At 45.5% G+C, this 24,522-nt stretch overlaps 1 protein-coding gene across 1 annotated transcript in view; it reads left to right on the forward strand.

Annotated features, from left to right (window-relative positions):
• Positions 1–5,982: 5,982 nt before the first annotated feature.
• The window catches only part of LOC108800266 (RNA exonuclease 1 homolog), a gene marked incomplete at its 5' end in the record, with an annotated part of 86,048 nt that continues 67,508 nt past the window's right edge, over positions 5,983–24,522 (forward strand). Inside the window, 5 exons of the mRNA XM_018572237.1 lie at positions 5,983–6,196; positions 7,231–7,361; positions 15,299–15,436; positions 15,527–15,650; positions 18,065–18,175. Of these exons, the coding sequence (XP_018427739.1) occupies positions 5,983–6,196; positions 7,231–7,361; positions 15,299–15,436; positions 15,527–15,650; positions 18,065–18,175 (718 nt within the window). The remainder of the gene's footprint in view (positions 6,197–7,230; positions 7,362–15,298; positions 15,437–15,526; positions 15,651–18,064; positions 18,176–24,522) is intronic.

Genomic DNA, 24,522 nt, shown 5'->3' on the forward strand with positions numbered 1-24,522 from the left:
TGAGGGAGAATTTACCTTGCTTAGGTGGCCCCCACAATCACCAGATCTCAATACAATTGAGCATTTGTGGGACGAAGTTGAAAGAGCCATCAGGCAGCTGGTTCCACAACCATCAAATCTCACAGAACTGGGCAGTGCTATTCATCAGGCATGGGTCAGATTCCTCGCATCACCTTTCAACATCTCGTGAAGTCAATGCCAAGAAGAATTGTCGCAAAATTTGATGCAATTACAAATGTTTAGGCATTCTCATGTTTATTTCTTTTGTATTGGTATGACACAAAAAAGTGGAGGGGAAAAAAAAGCCAAAAATGGACTGGACAAAATGTTTGGCACACAATTAATATTTGTTAGCACAGCCCTTGGAAAATATAACTGAAATCAATTGCTTCCTGTAACCAATGAGTCTCTTACATCTCTCTACAGGAATTTTGGACCACTCTTCTTTCACCAACTGCTCCAGGTCTCTCAGATTGGAAGGGTTCCTTTTCCCAACTGCTGTTTTGAGATCTTTCCACAAGTGCTCTATGGGATTTAGATCTGGACTTACTGCTGGCCAGCCCAGTACTCTCCAGCGCTTTGTCTGAAACCATTTCTGGGTGCTTTTTGACGTGTGCTTTGGGTCATTGTCCTGCTGTAAGACCTATGACCTCTGACGGAGACCCAACTTTCTGACACTGGGCCCTACATTGTACCCCAGAATTCTTTGGTAGTCTTCAGATTTCATAATGCCATGCTCAGTCAAGACATCCAGTGCCTGAAGCAGCAAATCAACCCCAAAACATCAGTGAACCTCCACCATGTTTGACTGTATTTTTTTTTATTTAACCACTTCCCGGCCGGCCGTTGTAAAAAAAATCTAGATCTGAGCAGGCGTCTTTAGACATCCGCTCAGCCATGCCCCCTCTCGCACGCCACTGAGCGGGAAATGCCGATATTTGATGCCCGTTAATATACAAAGCCTATGGCCAATTTTGGGTGTGATCGTTTTTTGCGATTTTCGCTGGTGCGCGCAATTTTAAAGCATGACATGTTTGGTGTCTATTTACCCGACGTGACCCCGTCTTTTATATTTTACCAAAAATATGGGTAATAATCATTGTTTCCTAACATAATGAAAAAAACAATGTCAATATTTTTTCCTTAATAGTAAAAAACCCCAGTGGTGATTAAATACCACCAAAAGAAAGCTCTATCTATCCCCAAACAATGGTATTAAATTCATTTCAGTACAGCGTTGCATGATGGAATAAACGTCAGTCAAAGTACCGCAGCGCTGAACACTGAAAAATGGCCTGGCCAGGAAGGGGGGTCTAAACACCTGGTCTTGAAGTGGTTAAAGGCCTCATTTCTTTTTCTGAAAACAGTAGAATGATGGGCTCTACCAAAATCTGTCATTTTGTTTCGTCTGTCCACAGCACATTCTCCCAAATCGATTTTGGCTTCCTCAGGTAAGTTTTGGCAAACTCCAATCTGGCTGTTTTCGGTTTCTGTGTCAGCGGGGGGTCCTCCTACCATAGTGTCCCTTTTCATTCAGATGGCAACGTATAGTTGCAAGCTGACACAGTTGCACTCTGTGCCTGAAGGTCAGCTTGAATTTGTTTGGAAGTTGATTAAGGGTCTTTATCCACCATGCCATGGGTTGTAAACTTCTTGACAATGTTGTGGACACAGTAGCATTAAGATCTCTGGAGATGGACTTGTAAGCTTGAGATTGTCCAGGCTTTTTCACAAAAACTTGGAATGTAATTATTTCTTGCAATTTGGAGAAGGTGCCAATAAGTTTGCCCAGTCCATTTTGGGAGTTTGGCATGGAATGTGTTAGATTTGGCTTTTTTTCCCCTCCACTTTTTTGTCATACCAATACAAACAAAAGAAATAAACATGAGAATGCCTAAACATTTGTAATTGCAACAATTTTCAGCGTGAAGTGGTGCACTATCTGACAGAAATGCAGGGGTGCCAATATTTTTGGCCGTGTGTGTTTTATATATATATATAATATATTGTGGCAGTGTAAGCCAATGCCACGGTGGAGGATGGCGACCTTGGCACCCAGGACTCTCAGCCAAAGGGGCTGAGAGGGCCCAGAAAGCAAAGCAGGTTATAAGGAGGAACCTGGCTTTTCAGGTTCTTCCAAGTTTTCCTAAATGTAGCTGGGATCTGGAGCTCTGGAGATTTCGTAGAGCTCTGGGTGGGATGAAATCTCCAGTCCTGGGGCCAGGTGTTGCCAATGACCAGTATAGCTGGATCAGGTGGCTGAGAGCAGCCTTATTAGGAGTCTGGACCAGAGTTCAGAGAGGAGTGTTGGAGTTGTGTGGGTGAGTTCAAAAGTTTTGGGCAGGAGTAAAAAAAAATGCTGTAAAGTAAGAATGTTTTCACAAATATGTATTTTTATTGTTTATTTTTATCAATTTACAAAATGCAAAGTGAGTGAACAGAAGAAAAAATTAAATCAAATCAGTATTTGATGTGACTGACCTTTTTGATTCAAACCAGCATCAACTTGCACAAAGTCAGGGATTTTTTAGGATTATAGTCAGATGTATGATTAGCCAATTATACCAAGTAGGAGCTAATGATCATCAATTTCATATGTAGATTGAAACACAGCTGTGTAGGACGCTTAAAACTAGGTGAGGAACAGCCGAACTCTGCTACTTAGGTGAGGTTGTGGAAGACAGTTTCATGTCACAGGTTATACAATATGGCAAGACTGAGCACAGCAACCAGTCACAGGACCGTTATACTGCATCAGCAAGGTCTCTCCTGGGTAAAGATTTCAATGCAGACTGGGGTTTCAAGATGCGCTATTCAAGCTCTTTTGAAGAAACACAAAGAAACGGGCAACGTTGAGGACCGTAGACAGTGGTCGGCCAAGGAAACTTAATGCAGCAGATGAAAGACACATCATGCTTACTGCCCTTTGACATCGGAAGGTGTCCAGCAGTGCCATCAGCACTGAACTGTCGGAAATCAGTGGGACCCAGATACACCCATCTACTGTCCGGAGAAGTCTGGCCAGGAGTGTTCTTCATAGAAGAATTACGGCCAAAAAGCCATACCTCTGACGTGGAAACAAGGTTAAGCGACTCAACTATGCGCGAAAACATAAGAACTGGTGTGCAGAAAAATGGCAGCAGGTGCTCTGGACTGAGGAGTCAAAATTTGAAATATTTGGCTGTAGCGGGGGGCAGTTTGTTTGCAGAAGGGCTGGAGAGCGTTACAATAATGAGTGTCTACAGGCAACAGTGAAGCATGGTGGAGGTTTCTTGCAAGTCTGTGGCTGCTTTCTGCCAATGGAGTTGGAGATTTGGTCAGGATCAATAGTGTCCTCAATGCTGAGAAATACAAGCAGATACTTTATTTATCATGCCATACCATTAGGTAGGTGTGTGATTGGCCCCAAATTTTTGCTGCAGCAGGACAATGACCCCAAACATACAGCCAATGTCATCAAGAACTATCTTCAGCGTAAAGAAGAACAAGGAGTCCTGGAAGTGATGGTTTGGCCCCCACAGAGCCCTAATCGCAACATCGAGTCTGTCTGGGATTACACAAAGCGATAGAAGGATTTGAGGCAGCCCACATCCCCAGAAGATCTGTGGTTTGTTCTCCAAGATGTTGGGAGCAACCGACCTGCTGAGTTCCTTCAAAAACTGTGTGCAAGTGTACCTGGAAGAATGATGCTGTTTAGAAGGCAAAGGGTGGCCACCTCAAATATTGATTTGATTTGGATTTCCTTTCTGTTAAACTGCAAACACTTTTTTTTTAAATTATTTCTGGAAGCATTCTTACTAGGGATGCACTGTTACTGGTTTTTCGGTATCGAGTACGGATGGGTTTTTTTTTTTTTCGATACTCGCCGACACCGAATACCAATACCAGAAGTCCCATTAAGGAAGCCGGGCGGCGTGTAATGACTCGCCGCCTGGCTTCTGATTAGCCGGGAAGCCGGCTTTCTAGCCAATCAGGAAGACGCCTTCCCGGGCCAATCGAGAAGGCGGGCAGAGTGTAATGACTCACCGCCTGGCTTCCTCATATTGAAAGTTCCGGTATCTGGATAGGCGTCGGGAGCATTTTGGCAAGTACAAGTACTCGCCCAAATAGTTGGTTTTGGTACCGATACTAGTATTGGTGCATCCCTAATTCTTACTTGCATACACATCGGTTCAGTTTATATTATCCCCACTTTTTACCTGTGTAACTTACCTTTTGCTTAACCATGGGGCATCTTGTTTTGCTGTGCTTTAATTTGGCGGGGTTTACCTTTTTGTCTGTCATTCGTGCATTATTGACTTCATAAAAAGCAATTTTCTTTACTGAAAATATGGTCAATAGATTCTTTCACATGTATGTTAATAAGTTCCATGTCAGACAGGCAATTTATTTGCAGTGATCCTCCCTTTTTTTTTTTTTCTCCTTGCTAAGGTAATCATAGTTATTTACTATGTAATTGTTCAGCCAATCATCAATTGAGTTTGTGCAGTGCTTCATGGTAATAACAATCATTCTGCATTCACATCTATGGAATAGCTAGAAATCTCTGAAGGAGTGCTATTTGAAGCAGTGGGGACTGATGTAATGCTGTAGCAGGAGTTTGACCTGTAGTTGCAATAAATCACTTCTTAGAAACAAATCGCTAGTGACTGTAGCAATTCAGTAGCTACAGTGGGGTAAAAAAGTATTTAGTCAGCCACCAATTGTGCAAGTTCTCCCACTTAAAAAGATGAGAGAGGCCTGTAATTGGCATCATAGATAGACCTCAACTATGAGAGACAAAATGAGAAAACAAATCCAGACAAATCACATTGGCTGATTTGGAACAAATTTATTTGCAAATTGTGGTGGAAAATAAGTATTTGGTCACCAGAACTCTTGCTTGTTTGTAGGTGACCAAATACTTATTACCTGCAGGTAATGAGCGCAGGACAGAGGAGCCTCTTAAAGAAGAAGAGCGCTCGGGCTTACCCAGCCAGGGAGTTGTGTGCACTCACTGCAGCGGGCGGGGCTTGTGACACACACGTGTCCTCTGACTCACCTCCCCTCCCGCCGCCTGTTACTATGGACCCGGCAGGGAGGGGAGGTGAGTCACAGGACCTGCCCCCTCACTGTGAAGCCCGTCGGCAGTGCGGGGCCCCGCGGCCCAGTACCATTTGATCCACGGACCAGTACCGGTCCACGGCCCGGGGGTTGAGGACCACTGTTGTACAGGACAGAATGAATGGGGCCATGTATCGTGAGATTTTGAGTGCAAACCTCCTTCCATCAGCAAGGGCATTGAAGATGAAACGTGGCTGGGTCTTTCAACATGACAATGATCCCAAACATACCGCCCGGGCAACGAAGGAGTGGCTTCGTAAGAAGCATTTCAAGGTCCTGGAGTGGCCTAGCCAGTCTCCAGATCTCAACCCCATAGAAAACCTTTGGAGGGAGTTGAAAGTCCATGTTGCCCAGCGACAGCCCCAGAACATCACTGCTCTAGAGGAGATCTGCATGGAGGAATGGGCCAACATACCAGCAACAGTGTGTGCCAACCTTGTGAAGACGTACAGGACACGTTTGACCTCTGTCATTGCCAACAAAGGATATATAATAAAGTATTGAGATGACCTTTTGATATTGACCAAATACTTATTTTCCACCATAATTTGCAAATAAATTAGTTCCAAATCAGCCAATGTGATTTGTCTGGATTTGTTTTCTCATTTTGTCTCTCATAGTTGAGGTCTACCTATGATGCCAATTACAGGTCTCTCTCATCTTTTTAAGTGGGAGAACTTGCACAATTGGTGGCTGACTAAATACTTTTTTACCCAACTGTAGCTATAAATTGCTGTTAGCTGGTACCAGCAATTTGCAACAGCGAGGGATGTATCACTGCTACAAAATCGCCTGTCTGACATGGCCTTAACAGTGCAAATCTACTTTCTCAACCACCATGTCTCTATACTAGTAAGTAACTTTTATTTTTTCCACCAGGCTGATTTATCCAGTAAACATGTTATCCGTCCACATCGCCGCCCTACACCTCAAGAGATTTGTTATCGGAGGATTCAGAGGGCACAGGATCAGGCCACACATCTTGTGTCTCAGCAGCAAGCCAGTCAGTTGAAGAGCAGTGCTCAGAAGTCTCCTCTGACTTTGCCAGGAGAATCAAAACGAATTGCTCATGTGCCAGCCTCTCAGTCTTCTGGTAAATTGAAATTAAATACTTGAATGTTTCTGGCAAGCCAGTGGTCCTTAAATTAAACTTATGTAGCACCCAGTACTGTCACAAGACTTTACAATGTAGGTAGTGCTTACACCAGGATCCAAACCCCAAAAAACAGCAGGAATTGGGTGTAATGTGAACTGTGGGTGGCCAGTTGTCCCCATTGGAAGATTTTCCCTTGTCTCCTATTTAACAAACTATTATAATTTAATCACCAAGACAAATGAGGGGAATTTCCCCAACAGTGACACAGACGGCAATAAAAAACCTGCCCGGGGATTAAAGAAAAAATTCTTTATTTATGAAAATACAGCATAGTAGTAGCACACAGTGGACAGTAATTTGTACAAATGGTACAACGCAATGTCCAAATTAACATTGACAATTTAACAGTCATGAGTGGTGACACAGATAGCATATTCCTGTGTATATATTCAGACCATCTTTGTTGTAAAAACCAGTTCAAAAAAGGACATCTAATTATAGAGAGTGTGAGTACTCATCCTGTCCGTTTTTTGAAAAAGTTAGCAATTTAAGAAAAAGGTGAACCGTATGGAAGATAAGTCGTAGGGGTAAACGAAAAGGAAAGGAGAAAGAGGAAAGAAGGGGGCAGGACCGCAAGAAGACCAAGAGTGTAAAGAGTAGAATAAAGAGAAAAGAAAGCGCTAAAAGTTGTTTGGGAAAGAAAGAGGAATGAGGAGAGGGCTCCATCCGGGCAGGTGGCCGCTGACATTATCCCTGCACAGGAAAGCATGAGACAGTTCCAGGGCCAGCAACGTAAATAGGTCAGGAACCACTGCCAGGGCGTTTAACAATTTCTTACTACCCAAAACAAACAGGGTGCCATTAAGGTTGCCATGAAGATTGCTGCCACTCCATCCCCCCCCCCCAAACACCACCAGTGAAAGTATATCCTTAAGTACAGGGACTTGCAGACATTTTAAGAGTTTGGAATTCCAAATGCCTTATGACTGTGTTTACTGGCTTTCCATTATTAATTACTTTTTTTCATGCAGAGGGGAAGAGTCCATTATCGGCACATAGTGGTTCAACACTATCCCTCAAGATGCAAACTGTTGCAGGCATGGCATCAAAAACCACCTCCACATCTACACAAAAAAGACAAGCACATATACCATCACTAAAGGTATATTGATTTTGATAGAAATACATGTGCTACCTTGAATTTTAATTGCACAGGTTGTTCACATTCCCTTCTACCTTCAGAATTTGTGTTTTTTTGTGTGATCCCAATGAACAAAATTGACTTATTTGACACCGATGTTGTGTTCCTTCACTTCAGTAGATAAATGGTACATTTTTATAAAGGGAACTTGGATTCATAATGATGACTGTAGCTTGCGGTAGTGTACAACAATGATACTGTGGTAGTGTACAAAAATCAACAATTGTACCAAAGAAGCGGATGAAGCAGAGATCTGCTTCACCAGCTGCTTCTTCTGGCTCTCGGAGCCTGAGGATGTGCTCAGTGACACCAGAAGTGATGTAATGCAAATCACTTCCGGGTCCAGTGATCGGAGGATAGATCAGTGGCTGGAAGCCTGCTGTTCTCCCTCCGATCCATCAGGGGAGACCCACCATGCCGGTCCCGGGCACGCACGGGGAACAGCTGAGCCTGGGAAGCCGACATCGGTGGAGGGGGTGGATACACATAGCGTGTAACCACTTTCAGTGGATGACATGTATTTACGTGAACCCACTGGAAGTGGTTAAGCATAAATTAAACTCGCCAGTTCCTGTATATGGTGGCTGCATTATTTCTCTTTTATTCAGGCCCATTTCACACTTTTTGCATGTTGAACCTTCCAGCAACACCTACCTATCCAAGGGTACCAATTGTCACTTACTGTACTGTATCTATGGATGAGTAACATTTTCCTAAGTTACATAGTTGTCAAACATCAGCTTCCAGCTGATTATATTTAGTAGGGCTGCAGCTAACTATTATTTTCATAATCGATTAGTTGGCCAATTTTAATTTTTTGATCGGATTAAAAAAAAACATATTTTATTTAAAATAAAATACACAGTGGAGTGTTTCAAACATAAAATTTTCTTCAGAATAAAACTGCATGCGCATTTTTTGCACTCGCACTGCACTGGAGCGCATGGCATTGCAGTACCGTTACTTTCCAGTGCAGGTGATCACACTAAGTAGGAGGGGCATTTGGGATGCCATTGAAATTAATGGCACCACAACGCACAGCTCGGAGCAGATTTTTCAGACCAAAAGCATAAATGACACTTGCCGCTCTCTCCTCTCCCCTCTCTCTCTCTCTCTCTCTCTGAGAATTTTTGCTCTCACTCCGGCGCAGGCGGTGACCATCATTTTTCTATGTAAGTGCACCTGGCTTGTGTTTCCGTTAGTATGCGCGGGGTTGGGAGACTTTACATTTTTTGGGGGTTATTTTTAATCCTAACTTTTTTTTTTCTTTGCCTTACAACAGCAGGCGGTGGCTCGGAGCAATAACCGGCTCGCTATTGGCTATTTTAAATTGCGATAGCCAATAGCAGGCTGGCTATTGAACCCGCCCACTGCCTGTTGTCATTCAGCAGAGGCAGGAATTGAAGGAGAAAGTTCTCCTTCAGGTCGTCCTCTGCTGATTGACAGCAGACAGTGGGCGGGTGCAATAGCCAGCCTGCTATTGCAATTTAAATAGCCAATAGCAGGCTGGCTATTGTTTCCAGCCACTGATGAGAGACCGGCTTTCTACTGCCGGCCGAAAAGGGGGCACAGGGGAGCAGCAGAGGTAAGGGCAGCAGCCAAGGGATGTGGACAGCAGTGGAGGCACGGGGTGAGCAGCGTAAGAATGGGGGGCACCAGCAGAGGAACTGTGGCACCAGCGAGGCAATGCAGAGGTACAACGGCCTCTCCTTCCCGCTGGTGCCGGCTGCTGCCGTCTGTGTCCCTGCTGCTTTCTGCCAATGCAGGCAGGGAGAGCAGCAGGGATTGAAAGGGACACAGACTGTTGCAGCCGGCACCTGCAGGGAGGAGAACAAAGGAGCAGAGTTATTATAATCGAGTCAATCGATTAGTTGTTGCAGCCCTAATATGTAGCCTCACAAAGATTTTGGAGCTCTGCTGCAGAACTATTATGTCAAGACTAGTGCTCCTCGTCTTCCTAGCTTCCCCTTTGTGGAATGCCTTATAGACCCTGAGTAAAAATTGTTACTCTCCTTCTCTCTACTTTGGTGTAGCAGGTAGCCACTTTTCTCTCCCGTTCATTGAAGGACACAGGGCAACAGATCGTAGATCCTGAATGGTAGGGTATATCGCCACCTGCAGGAGTAGGACACTAGGCACATAACTAAAAAACAAGACAACCTAGGGACGGTCCCTGCTGGTGGCCCAGCCCCTCACTTGCTGACAAGTCTCCAGTTTTTTGCCTAGCGTCAGGAGTAAGGAGCTAAATCTTTTTCTCTGGAGAATTTTTTTTCCTTTCTTCCGTTTAACTTGATTTTTCTTCTAGCAAGTGTCCCCAGGGCGACCGGCTGGATGACTGTAGATCCTTGTAGTCTCCCCTGGGTGACCGACGAGCGCATGCCGACTCAGCTACGGTGGGTCGGCTGCGACGTGTGGTCCTCCCCGACGCCTATGGGATTCATCCCGGGGGGGGCTTCTGACCGGGATGTTGCGTAACCTCCGGCCCCGGCTTCCTATAGCCTCGGGCGGATGGGGAGTGTCTTTCTTTCGGCTCATGGACGCCATAGGAGAAGGACACAGCGTGCAGAGCTCTTCCACTTTGCAGGGTCGGACGTCTGGGCCGGGACAAACGCTGAGGGTCGTGAGTTGTTGGGGATCCATCTTTCCCTTGCCTGGTGGTCTCTGGTCTGTGGGGTGATTTTTGCTGCGGGTGTGCAATGGATTGCAGGGATGACTCTCCTGCATTGCCTTGTGAGGGTTGTGGGCTGCTCTCTGCGGACCCCTCTAGATCCCCTCTTTGTGCGTCCTGTACGCCTACGCTGCTTTGCCTGTCGCCAGTGCGTCCCTCCGGTTCTTCAGGGGGGGGGGCGGGGTGGTACCGCATTGTCCCTGGAATCTTTTTCCTCTGTCATGGATGGGTTTGTGATGCGCATGGAGCGCGCCTTGACGCAGCGCCCACCTGTCAGGGGAGTCCGAAGAGGAGGGGGGAACTACCCACGATGTCGCCTCATCCTGATCCGGGTGATTACTCACATCCTGATTCGTCTACGCACCTGGTCCAGGAACGTGAAACTGTTTCGGCGCTGGTCCGCGCTGTCAGGGAGACCCTTAAGATTGAGGATGTTGCCAGCACTTCTGCACTGCCGCACGTGCAGTTTGGGACGCATAAGAGTAGGCGTTCTGCCAATGTGTTTCCTTACATCCCCTGTTTTGGTGATTTCATTTATAAGGAGTGGAAACGGCCTACCAAGTCCTTTGCGGTTCCTAAGCGGTTCTCGGTTCGCTACCCCTTCGAGGAGGCCTTTGTGTCTAAATGGTCTTCTCTGCCGGTGGTGGACCCGCCGGTCTCTCGTTTGAACAAAGCCACGGTTATTCCGGTGGAGGATTCTCCGTCCTTTAAGGATCCTTCCGATAGGAAGGCTGAGGCGCTTTTGCGGTCTCTGTACTCTGTTTCGGGCACTCTCATGCGCCCGGTCTTGGCTTCGGCTTTGGTCTCAGACTCTAACTGAGTGGGCTAAGATGTTACATCAGGGTCTTGCGGAGGAGCACGTCTCCCCCGCTTTCGTGGAATTAGCGGACCAGTTGGTGCAGGGCCTTCGTTATGTCTGCAATTCGGCCTTGAATGCGGCGCCCTTGGTGTCCAAGGTGTCGGTGTCAGCGGTGACGCTTCGCCGTTTTGCTCTGGCTTAAGTGCTGGTTGGCGGATCAGGCTTCCAAGAAGGCTCTACAGGAGTTGCCCTTTACTGGGGACCGTCTGTTTGGTTCCACCTTGGATGAGATCATTAAGGATCTGACGGGGTAAGAGTACCTTCCTTCCCCAGGCGCGCAAGAAGGAACCGCGCCGGAAGCCTGGGCCTACTTTCTCCTCTCACAAGCGGCTTTTTCGCCTCCGACAAGGGCGGTAATTTAACAAATCCTCCTCTTCCCAATCCTCCAAGCGTCCGTGGCAACCCAAGTCTGCTAAGCCCGCCGGCAAGCCCCAGTCCGCATGAAGGTCGGGCCCCGACTCTGGGTCCCAGGGTGGGGGGGCGCCTTCGGCTCTTTGCCGATTTTTGGCTGGCCCACGTCTCCTACTCTTGGGTCCGGGAGCTTGTTTCTTCGGGCTACAAGATCGAGTTTCTGTCCCGTCCGGGAAACCGTTTTGTTCCCGTCCAACACGCGCCTCTCCTTCGCGGTTGGCGGATCTCCGTCGCGCTGTGGCGGACCTTTTGTCCCAGGGGGTGATTGTGCCAGTTCCGTCCTCGGAAAGGTTCAAAGGGTTTTATTCAAACCTGTTTACTGTGCCCAAGAAAGGGGGGGTGCGGCCTATCCTGAACCTCAAATGCTTGAACACCTTCGTGCAGGTCCGTCGGTTCCGGATGGAGTCGATCCGGTCCGTCAGGGAGATCTGCTGGCCTCCATCGATATCCGGGATGCATACCTTCATGTACCCGTTTGCGAGTCTCATCAGCGGTATCTTCGTTTCGCGGTGGGGGAGGACCATTTTCAGTTTGTGGCGCTGCCCTTCGGGCTGGCATCGGCCCCACGTGTGTTCACCAAGGTGCTAGCCCCGATCCTGTTGCATTGTCGGGGGGTTTTGATCGTGGGGTACCTGGCGACCTGCTCCTACGGGCGGAGTCGCATTCTTCTATGGTGACGGCTCTGGGGGTCACGGTGCGGTCCTTGGAGGAGTTCGGGTGGCTTCTGAACCTGCGAAAATCTTGCCTGGTGCCTTCACCACGCCTGGAGTATCTGGGTTTGGTTCTGGACACTGTCGCGACCCGGGTCTTTCTTCCTCGGGACAAGCTCCTGAAGCTCCGTTCCAAGGTCCGGCTACTGAGGACTCGCCAGTGGTCGCCCATTCGGGTTTGCATGCAGGTCCTGGGTCATGGTGGCTCCTTCGAGGCGGTGCCCTTTGCGCAACATCATACCAGGACCCTGCAGAGGAACATCCTGGTGCAGTGGGACAAGTTCCCCCCGTCCTTGGACGGGGAGATTCGGATCTCTCGGGAGGCGAGGGCCTCCCTGCGGTGGTGGCTTCAATCTCCGGCCTTGGTGCGGGGGAAGTCTTTACTTCCCGTGCACTGGACGGTGGTCACCACAGACGCCAGCCCTTGGGGCTGGGGCGGGGTCCTGGGCTCCTTGACCGTGCAGGGTCGTTGGTCGCCGGAGGAGTCCCGCCTGTCGATTAAATGTGTTGGAACTTCGGACGATTCGCCTTTCTCTCCTTCATGGGTCTGGCGGTCTGGGTCCAGTCGGACAACGCCACTGCAGTGGAGTACATCAACCACCAGGGCGGCACAAAAAGCGTGGCCGCAGGTCGAGAGGTGTTCGGGATTCTCTCCTGGGCGGAAAATCGAGTTCTGGCTCTGTCGGCGGTCTAAATCCCGGGTGTGGACAATTGGCAGGCCGATTACCTCAGTCGACAGTCGGTGGATCTGGGGGAGTGGTCTCTCCACCCAGAGGTTTTTCAGCAGCTGCGTCGACGCTGGGGGACGCCGGAGGTGGATCTTCTGGCGTCTCGGTTCAACCGGAAGGTTGACAGGTTTGTGGCCCGGGGGATCCCTGGGCGCAGGCAGTGGATGCCCTGGTGGCTCCTTGGGGTCATTACGGTCTACTTTACGCCTTTCCCCCTCGGCTGCTGCGTCGGATCGCAGCCGAGGGCGTCACCATCATCCTCGTGGCCCCAGACTGGCCTCGGAGGGTGTGGTACGCGGACGTGGTTCAGCTGGTGGTGGACGCCCCGTGGCATCTGCCTCTGCGCCCCGATCTTCTGTCCCAGGGACCTGTGTTCCATCCAGCAGAATTCTTGCTTTCTTGCAGCGCGGGTGGCTCAGGGGCTGGCCTCGAGTACTGTGAAGGGCCAGATCTGTGCCTTGGCGGTGCTGTTCCAGCGGCCTTTGGCGTCTTACGCTCTGGTTCATACCTTTGTTCAGGGGGTGACGCGCATTGCTCCCCCCGTCCGCTCGCCTTTGGCTCCGTGGGACCTGAATCTCGTGCTTTCCGTGTTGCAGGAATCTCCTTTTGAGCCTCTTCGGGAGATTCCGCTTTTGTCCTTGTCGCAGAAGGTGGCCTTTTTGGTGGCCATCACTTCCGTGCGGCGGGTTTCGGAGTTGGCTTCCCTGTCCTGCAAGTCTCCGTTGATGGTGTTGCATAGGGACAAGGCGGTTCTCCATCCTAGGCCGGCCTTCCTGCCTAAGGTTGTGTCGGCATTCCATCAGAATGAGGACAATGTCTTACCTTCCCTGTGCCCGAAGCCGGTTCATAGGAAGGAACGTGCACTCCACTGTTTGGACGTGGTTCGCGCTCTTCGTGTCTATTTGGAGGCTACGGCCTCTTTTCGTGAGACGGATTCCTGGTTCGTGCTCACGGTGGGCCCTTGTAAGGGTGGGGCCGCGTCAGCGGCTACCTTCTCTAGGTGGATTCGCATTGTGGTTATTCAGGCGTACGCCGTTAAGGGGCGTGGGCCTCCTTTCCCTGTCACAGCCCATTCTACTGGGCTGTGGGGGCCTCCTGGGCCTTTCGTCATGGGACCTCGGTTTCTCAGGTTTGTAAGGCCGCTACTTGGTCTTCTGTTCACACCTTTGTTAAGTTTTACAAGGTGGACGTGTTTGCATCGGCGGATGCTGGTTTGGGGCGCAAAGTGTTGCAGGCGGCGCTTTAAGCGGTCTTTTGGGTGTTTTGTTTGTTGTTACCCATCCCTCAGTGTGTTACTGCTTGGTGACGTCCCTACCATTCAGGATCTACGATCTGTTGCCCTGTGTCCTTCAATGAACGGGAGAGAAAATAGGATTTTTGTACTCACCGTAAAATCCTTTTCTCTCCGTTCATTGAAGGACGCAGGTCCCGCCCTCTTTTGTGGGGTGTACACTCCTAACTGCTTGTTACTTACTGGAGACTTGTCAGCAAGTGAGGGGTTGGGCCACCAGCAGGGGCTGCCCCTAGGCTGTCTTTTTGTTATGTGCCTAGCGTCCTACTCCTGCAGGTGGCGATATACCCTACCATTCAGGATCTACGATCTGTTGCCCTGTGTCCTTCAATGAACGGAGAGGAAAGGATTTTACGGAAAGTACAAAAATCCTATTTCTTTTCACCCTTTTCATCTCTTATTTTTTAAAATTCTATCTGTACTGTGTTCCTAGATCTCCTTTTTTTATGTTCAGATTCTTCTTAATATTATGTGTATATAGATTTAGGTGTGTGTGTGTATGTATATGTGTATATGTGTGTGTATGTGTGTGTATGTATATGTATGATATATATATATATATATAATGTGACCATCCATTTGCCTATCGGCGAGATATTTGATTAGCACTACCCTTGGGTTCCTAAACATTGTTGTAATACAAGAATTGAAAGGATTTTCTCCAAACCCTACTGGTGCACGAATAACATTTTGGGTTGTTACTGATACTGTTTTGTGTCCCTATGTTATTTCTGGAACTTTAATTGCTACAATGACTGTGTCTTATGTCTGTTCCCTGTATATGCCGTTTCTTCTTCTTTTATGACTGTATTGACTTTTATACCTTGTTAAATAATGAATTTTATAAAAAGAAAACGATGAACAATAGTTAGCCTGCTATTGGCGATTTCAAATTGCAATAGCCAATTGCAGACTGGCTATTGTACCCGCCCACTGAGCAGAGGATTGGACTTTAGAGAGACCTTTCTCTCTAAGTTCCACTCTGCTCAGTGGGCGGGGTTTCAATAGCCAGCCTGCTATTGCAATTTGAAATAGCCAGTAGCAGGCTGGCTATTGCACCCGGAGGTGCGGACCTGAAAGAACTTTCAAGCAGCCAGAAACTAGTGTTATCCATCACCTACAGATCCTCGTGGGTGCCGAATAGCTGGGAGTTTACTGTACTGCTTTCTGTTTGGACTTCCAGTGCAAAACCTCTCTAATAAATTATTTAATTACTGTTTTTTGCTTTCAGTGTGCTGCCCTGAAAAGGCCGGTCATTCCCACTGAATATGGTGCAAAAGTACCAACCAATATTCGTCAGCGTTACCTTAATATCTTTATTGATGAGTGTTTAAAATTTTGTGTTTCACAAAAGGAAGCATTTGATAAGGTAGGTGTCTGATTTTTTTTTTTAAATTATTATTATTTAATGGGTCTTTTATATCCCTTTTTAAAATGCTAATATTTTACCTTTTTATAGGCCCTTGAAGAAGAAAAGTCAGTCTACACTCGTAGCAACAGTCGTAATATTTATCTGAATGTAGCTGTTAACACTCTGAAGAAACTAAGAAGTCAAGGACCTGTGACCAAAGCTACTTCTGAAAGTGCGTAAAATATTATTGGATAAGGCGATCAGTAGAGGGAGAAGGGCCAGTCAAGCATGTTTTGGCTTGCATTTCATTGTAGGGAAGTAAATTCATGCATGTTGATAGTACTTTTATTTTTAGCGTGGAGTAACTCTATGCAGATTACATTGACTGTCCTCCAATTCCCTCCGATGCATAAAACAGGCTTGTGAGATGGAGGTGGCCAGTCTGGAGAGTGCCTTTAAAGTTTAGTATGCTGGCAGTGCTTTATAATGGTGACACTAGTTTACATCTGCCTTGAGGTACATAATGTCATACTATGGTCCCTTTTTAAACAAGGTCTCAGCATATACTATGGTCCCTTTTTAAACAAGGTCTCAGCATAAACTTTTAAGACATTGTCCACCAACTTGCTGATGAATCGCCATCATATGTTTTGCTCCTTTCATTTACAAATGTTCATCACCTATCTGTGTGGTAATCTATTATAAATTCCCACTATCAAACTAGCTGCCAAAAGGCAAACTTAATATGCGAGAGAGAGAGAGAGAAGCAGTGTGCCCACGCTATGTTTCCATTGAAATTAAGGCCTTATCAGTACCACCAGTAATATAGATTGGGCCATGAAATTCTCTGAACAGTCCATGTGATCGGCACAGTAGCAAATATTAGCTTGCATTGATGTCCCACTGGCTTGAATGTCTCATCTAGGGTGCCCTCTGGAAGAATACCTGTGAGGTATGGTTGTACACTTTCATAGCTCTTAGATTATCTAAACCCAAAAGCAGAAATTTAATATATTGTAGTTTACCAGTCCTTCGATATGGTGGCTGTTTTAGTTTTTAGGCTTAGAACATATTCAGCAACTCCAGAAAATAACTACAGTAAACTCCCCATTATCCGGTATTCAAGCAACAAGAAAAAAAAATCGAGGACATATGTCAATATTTTTTGCCAGTTCCTTGATAGACATGTGCACAGTAAAAAATGCATTTTGTTGCAAAGGAAATTCTCCGTTTACATCTTGCTATGACTGACTGGTAGATTCCGTAGCTGGCAGGTGAATGTAAACAATGGACGTGTGCAGTAGCCAGCCTACTATTGGCTATGGCAATTTGAAATAGCCAATAGTAGAATCTAGCCAGCAGATGAATGGGGCAGGGGTTGTTGCTTGAGAGTTCAATGAGAACTATGGGGTAAGTATTTTTCCCCATAGTTCTCCTCAGGGTCACAGGAGGACATAAACTAGCGTCCTCCCGTGACCCAAAGCTCAGTATATCGCGAGCTACAGCTCGCGGTATACTGTGACCGCTGCAGCAGGGACGGATCTCGACATTACTGTCGAGATCCACCCAGCTGCGTGAGTGATGGCTGGCTCTGCCTGTAGATAGGCCCCTATCCCCCGTCCGTTCCGCCAGTCAGCGCTGGAGTATCGGGGGGGGGGGGGGGAATCCCTGCAGGGAGCCATGGCTGACAGTCACAGCTCTCTGCAATGACATGAGCGAGCGACGGTATGTGTTCGCTCACTTCCCGATCTATTGAGCTGGATAACTGGGAGTTTCCTGTATTGATCTTGGCCGAATCCTGCATGTAATGGGACGAACAAAGGCAGACATGTTTGAAGTCCAGCCTGTGTGTCAACCATAGCTGCTCCCCGTAGATCCAGTGCAGAATTAAAGTGTAGACATGAAGGGACATTTTTTTTTCTGTCTCACCTGGTGAGAAAAAAAAAATAGAAAACTCATGGATAATTTTTGTGCGTTTTTTAGGGCAGAAGAAGTGCTACAAAACGCTCAGTGTGAACCAGGCCTTAGTGTATTGTTGCTAGTCAGTCTGCGCGACAAAACGCTCAACCCCCCAGGAATCCCATTCAGTTCTATGGCCCCTGTCCACACCTCAGCGTTTTTTTCACAAGCAGAAATACACCTGTCACAAATACTACATGCGCTACTTTGGGGTAGATTTAGACCGTTTTCTCCCCATTGATTCAATAGAGTCTAAGGCTGGATTTACACCTAGGCAACACCTATTACGCGCGTTTCACCGGTGTCTTATTTTGCACGTGTCTTATTTTGCGAGTGTTTTACGCGTGTATATTAAGTCGCATGTTTTTGTGAGCAGATTCTGGCACATTCATGTGAATGGGCAAACAAATCACAATGCACGTTTTTCAAGCGTTTTCTATTGAGCTTATGGGACAAAATGAGCTGGAATCTGGCCCAAAGTAGCGCTTGTAGTATTTCGTGTGGCAGGTGTATTTCTGCTTGCAACAAAACACTGACATTTGCACAGGGGTCATAGACAGAGAAATTAATGAGATTCCTGGTGTTAAGCTGTTTGTTGTACTGATTTTTTTTTCCTGACGTGATACATTTGAATTAAAGAAAACCAGTGTAGATAATTTATGCTTTTACTCTCTGTTTTACTTCTAGAAGTTGCTAACAAGAAAGCAGTTTCCCATAAGTCTGTTCTTGATGGAAAGTTGGCGGCAAAAATCAGCTTCACTGTACAACCTAGTGTTCGTCAAGAGGAAGATAGGACAGGTAAGTAACATTTGGGTTAATGTTTGTCTTATTTATTTGAAATCTAGGAAAAGGAATCACCATCACTCAGTAGAATAATCCAACATGTCCATTTATTGGACATAGACGTCACACAATCACAAGAGCCAACGTTTCGAGACCATCAGGGCATAAAGAGTGACAATACACTGACATTTGATAACCACATATATACCTCATGAGGCTAACCAATAATCTGAAGCAACACCCCCTGTGACATCATAATGGTGGGAAAGTCGGCCATTTTCAAATGCAAAAAAACAAACCGTGAAATACCAGCTTAAGAAACATATATCATACCCATTGCAATCAGGGTCCAGTTCCAGAGCGTGGTTAAGGTCCGGTTCAGGGATGCAGATAAATCAAATGCAGGCGCTGGAGTCACCAAAGAGCGACAGGATATCGCAAACCGGAGATCGCTCTGCGAGTCTCCGCCCCTAGTTCTAGTGCGCCGGCGCATAGAATCCGCGTCATCCATTGTCATGGTGACCGGAGACAGCATCAACGCTGATCGGTGTAGTCACAGAGCGCAATACTGGAGACGGTGAACTCAAGCAGTCAAGTCGAGTGTGAGAGACCGGAAAGCATACGAAAAGCATACGACCAATGCCAGCGCAGATAAACCGCATCACCCATCACTATGGTGACCGGGAGCGGCATCGTAACTCATTCTGATGTCAACAAAGCATATGAGTGGAAATAATACACTTGAACAGCTGAGTCAATTGTGGGAAAAGCGAGCAATAGCATAAAATAAGCATAAAATAACGCTGCAACCTGAAATAATTACGACCCAGAACCATCGACCTAGGCAATAAGCTGGTGATATAGATACGTGACAAGTGCCACATATATAAATATAATATAAGAAGACAGATACAGACACTACGGACTAGAAAAACAGAGTGACAAAGAAAATCATAATATCAAAGATCAATTAGGTCATGTGCTGATCCAATCATAGATATTCCACTATCCTGGCATAGAGATATAGGTAGGTGATCAATATAAAAATAGTACTATCCTATATAAAAAAAGAAGCATATAAATCTTCGGTACAAAAATATGACTATTTAAGACAGACCATCCACCATATATCGCCAATTTGCAAAGGTCAAATGGAAAAAACAGAGTGGTCAGCACATTTGCAACAAAATAAAGAAAAATAGTAGTTTAAAAAGAGGAAACAGACGGAGGATAAAGCCACACAGTACTGCCCTAGTCAGTCAAAAAACAGGATAGAGATAGGGCAGTATTCAAACCTCTAGGTTTTACTGTACTTAACGTACGGCCCCAATAGGCTTCTCGACTTAACAGAATATTATCCCCGTCACCACCACGGTTAGGTTTCGACACATATTCGATCACCATAGCCCTAAGCTCGTGTATCTGGCGATTCAATTGGGCAAAGCACTGCGATTACTATGGAACCGCAGCGGAAACACTCTGAGGAAAAAGCTAACACATGTTCTTTTAAGAAACATGAAATTGATGCCATATTTCCAGCAAATCCTATTGCAGCATTTGGCTCTGATTCTGCCATTGATTTGTTTCAAGATCTAAAAAGGCTGAAAAAAAAGCATGTTGACTTGAAACTACATGGACTTACCCTTTCCGAGGGTAAAAAAAAAAAGTGGCAAGAGGTTTTGGCATACGCAACCGACCGACCGACCATTGGCAGACAAAGTAGAGATTTCTGCGACAAGTGGTGTGCAATCTTGACTCAAAACGACTTTAATTACATGCTTCTCGTGTTTGAAGAGATAGAGACACAGCTTTGCCAAATTAACAAGGATATCGCCTCCTATGAAATGAAGATTCGGGGTAAGATGTCTGATGATGCAATGTTTAATGCGGAGATTGAGAAAATAGAATCTGATACTCTTGTTTATGCTGACAAAATTCATGCTGCCAAACGGGATAAGTTCAAACAAGTATGTCAGGACTATCAGGATGGTAGGGTATATCCCTGGCTCACTGGGAATACCTTCCAGGGACGACGCAGGGGAGGTGCGTTTTCACGTGGGGGATCAAGACAACGCTTCCAAAAATCAAATATGAGCTTAAGTGAGAGCGAGCGACCTACGGAAAATCCGTCCAGACAGTGATGCGCCACCCACCTCATTGCATGACACCACCACTATTGGATCACCCTCTTCATCAATACCTTTTTTAGGAAGAAGTACAAAAAACGCACCAGAAGAGGCGGTAAGAAGAAAAAACACAGGTCCGTTTACCAATACGAGACAACAAAGATCCAGGAATGTCCGATAATTAATCTTTTGTCCAGGACTATCTCTGATATTGAAACTGGCATCTTGAGTAAGGGACTATCTTTTTGTCCCTCACCACAATTTAACGACTTTCAATTTGAAATTGATACATTTAAACTTGAACGTTCCCTTAAATTGAAACAGCACTTCTGTCATCACTCTTGTAACAAAGGCATTGATTAAACCTCCAATACATTTAAGAATAAAGGTACCTTCATACCACCTGGCCAATTTTCCTCTATCGAGAGCTTCATCAAGACGGTCAGATATGACACTCGCAATGTCATTGAACGAAATAGAATACATAATACTCTAGGTCTCTCTAATATGAATAGGGCCGAACGAACCGCCTTGACATCGCTACAAGACTGACAAGTCCATCATCGTAAAGCCAGCTGATAAAGGAGGCGCCATTATTCTTATGGATTATGCCAACTATAGAACAGGCATAATTGATATTTTGTCTGATTTGCATACCTACCTTCCAATCCCGCGTGATCCGCTACCATCGATATTGAATAAATTATCATATCTTATCGATTTGGCTTTGAATCAGGGCTGGATCTCTGAGGGCATCTCGGAGTGGCTTTACAATCAGCATGCCCACACACCCGTAATTTACGGATTACTGAAAATTCATAAGGGACAGAATCCACTCACCTTTAAGCCCCATTGTAGCTGGCACTGGTTCAGTGTTACCGCCTTTGGCTATGCTTTTGGACCACTTTCTCCAACCTCTGGTGAAGATTTGCATTCATACCCGGGACAGTAATGATTTTCTTATGAAACTGAAATGTATTGAAGTGTTTGAACCAGGTTGGTCACTACTTACAATGGATGTATCCTCACTATATACATGTATTCCAACAGATGAGGGACTATTAGCGGTTGAATCTGTCTCGGAGAGAGTCACCATCCCCTTCAACTGCTTTTATTTTGGAGGGGCTGAGGACTGTTTTAGGGAACAACTACTTTCGGTTTGAGAAAGAGTACTTTCTTCAGTCTAAGGGCACTGCCATGGGCAGCTCGGCTGCTCCTTCTTATGCCAATTTATTTATGGGATATTTAGAAGATCTCTTTATATATAGTTACATAGTATTTGAGGTTGAATAAAGACATTAGTCCATCAAGTCCAACCTATTAGGATCTCATTCTAGGAGTACCTGTACCCCTGTATGTTACCTGTACCCCTGGCTGTTACCTGTACCCCTGTATATTACGGTCCCTTAAGAAATCGTCCATTTTACCCATCAGAACTCTTTAAAGATGTCAGACTGTGGACGAGATACATAGATGACATCTTCGTGGTATGGTCTTGACCCTGTGATACCATACAGATCTTTGTCCAATACCTTAATACACTCATAGATGGTATTATTTTTAATCCAGAGGTGTCAGACTCGAAAATCTCCTTTTTAGATGTGACAGTGGTGATTAATCAGGGATTGATTACCACCTCCCTTTTATAAAAAAAAACCCGATCGCAATATGTTGCTTTCTTACAGCAGTGCACACCCTGATGGACTGAGGGATTCTCTACCTATATCTGCTTATCAGGGTTATGCGTATATGTTCTGATTCCACCGATTGTGAAGTACAGCTACAGATGATGTAAAAGAAATTTAGTGAGAGGGGTTATCCTGATCATACACTGGACCATACACTTGAAGTTGCGAGAACTAGATTCCAAGTACCTAAATGTAAGGAGACACATCCGAATGACACTCTATTTATCACTAATTACCATGTATTTTCACATCAGGTTAAATACACACTGCAACAGGATATGAATATTCTGAAAGCAGATAGAACTCTGACTCCCACTATTAAACACACACCCCGTGTTGTCTACTCCTGTAATAGATCCCTACGAGATTTACTGGTCTGTATGGATCCTTACCCCAAGTATGACACCTTGCCATACAGGTTTTCTACAAAACAGGGCTGCTACAAATGCCACAATTGTAGTGTTTGTAACTCACTTATCACTGGTGACTCTTTCTGTCACCCCCATACAGGGAAGAAATATTTGATCCATAGTTATTTGAACTGTATATCCGAGTATTGTGTATACATGCTTAAATGCCCGTGCTCTTTGGTTTACATAGGCAAAACCATTAACCCTTTCAAAAACTTTACAAAAAGCACAAAAGTGACATTAAATTAGTGATTGAACACAAACGATTAGGTAAAGACCTTGATCCAAATAAACCAGTGGCAATACACTTTGCCCAATTGAATCACCAGATACACAAGCTTAGGGCAATGGTGATCGAATATGTGTCGAAACCTAACCGTGGTGGTGACGGGGATAATATTCTGTTAAGTCGAGAAGCCTATTGGGGCCGTACGTTAAGTACAGTAAAACCTAGAGGTTTGAATACTGCCCTATCTCTATCCTGTTTTTTGACTGACTAGGGCAGTACTGTGTGGCTTTATCCTCCGTCTGTTTCCTCTTTTTAAACTACTATTTTTCTTTATTTTGTTGCAAATGTGCTGACCACTCTGTTTTTTCCATTTGACCTTTGCAAATTGGCGATATATGGTGGATGGTCGGTCTGTCGTAAATATTTAAATAGTCATATTTTTGTACCGAAGATTTATATGCTTAATATTTTATATAGATAGTACTATTTTTATATTGATACCTGATATGTATATTTTTATATTGATCACCTACCTAATTGATCTTTGATATTATGATTTTCTTTGTCACTCTGTTTTTCTAGTCCGTAGTGTCTGTATCTGTCTTCTTATATTATATTTATATATGTGGCACTTGTCACGTATCTATATCACCAGCTTATTGCCTAGGTCGATGGTTCTGGGTCGTAATTATTTCAGGTTGCAGCGTTATTTTATGCTATTTCCCACACTTGACCTTGTTATGCCATTGCTTGCTTTTCCTACACCTGGCTTTGTTATGCTATTGCTCGCTTTCCCACACTTGACTCAGCTGTTCAAGTGTATTATTTCCACTCGTATGCTTTGTTGACATCAGAATGAGTTACAATGCCGCTCCCGTTCACCATGGTGATTGGTGATGCGGTTTATCTGCGCTGGCATTGGTCGTATGCTTTCCGGTCTCTCACACTCGACTTGACTGCTCGAGTTCACTGTCTCCAGTATTGCGCTCTGCGACTACACTGATCAGCGTTGATGCTGTCTCCTGTCACCATGACAATGGATGACGCGGATTCTATGCGCCGGCGCACTAGAACTAGGGGCGGAAACTCGCAGCGAGATCTCTGGTTTGTGATATCCTGTCACTCTTTGGTCACTCCAGCGCCTGCATTTGATTTATCTGCATCCCTGAACCGGACCTTAACCACACTCTGGAACTGGACCCTGATTGCAATCGGTATGATATATGTTTCTTAAGCTGGTATTTCACTGTTTATTGTTTTTTGTATGCATTTGAAAATGGCCGATTTTCCTGCCATTATGATGTCACAGGGGGGTGTTGCTTCTGATTATTGGTTAACCTTGAGGTATATATGTGGTTATCAAATGTCAGTGTATTGGTACTCTTTATGCCCTGATGAAGAGACCCTGCGTGTTCTCGAAACGTTGGCTCTTGTGATTGTGTGACATCTATGTCCAATAAATGGACATGTTGGATTATTCTACTGAGTGCTGGTTATTCCTTTTCCTATATTGTGTCTGCACGGTGCCATCCGTGTTCATCACTACAAGTACCATTGTCTTCATAGGCCTTGATTGCTGCAAGGTGTGCGGAGGATTTCCCCTTCTATCCAATTTGTCTTATTTATTCCACTTTTAACCCTTTGACACCAAAGGATGTGTCCTACAAAATATGTCGGTTTGAGTTAAAATAAGCTCACAAGTGTCAGCAGGCTCCTTGCTTTAATATAGAAGTTAACTTGGGGTGACTAAAGCTGCCTGACTAATTCTCCAGGGCAGTAATCCACTTTCAATTTTTTTTTTATGTTTTTGGGATTATGACAAAAACTGCAAAAATTGGTCCAGTAGGGATTGGGTTACGTTCGGTAATTTGTCAAATTAAAAATATATACTTGTCAGAGACCATTTTAA

This window comes from Nanorana parkeri, unplaced genomic scaffold (genome assembly GCF_000935625.1).
Source record: "Nanorana parkeri isolate BGI_ZX_2015 unplaced genomic scaffold, ASM93562v1 scaffold1973, whole genome shotgun sequence".
Lineage (NCBI taxonomy): Eukaryota > Metazoa > Chordata > Amphibia > Anura > Dicroglossidae > Nanorana > Nanorana parkeri.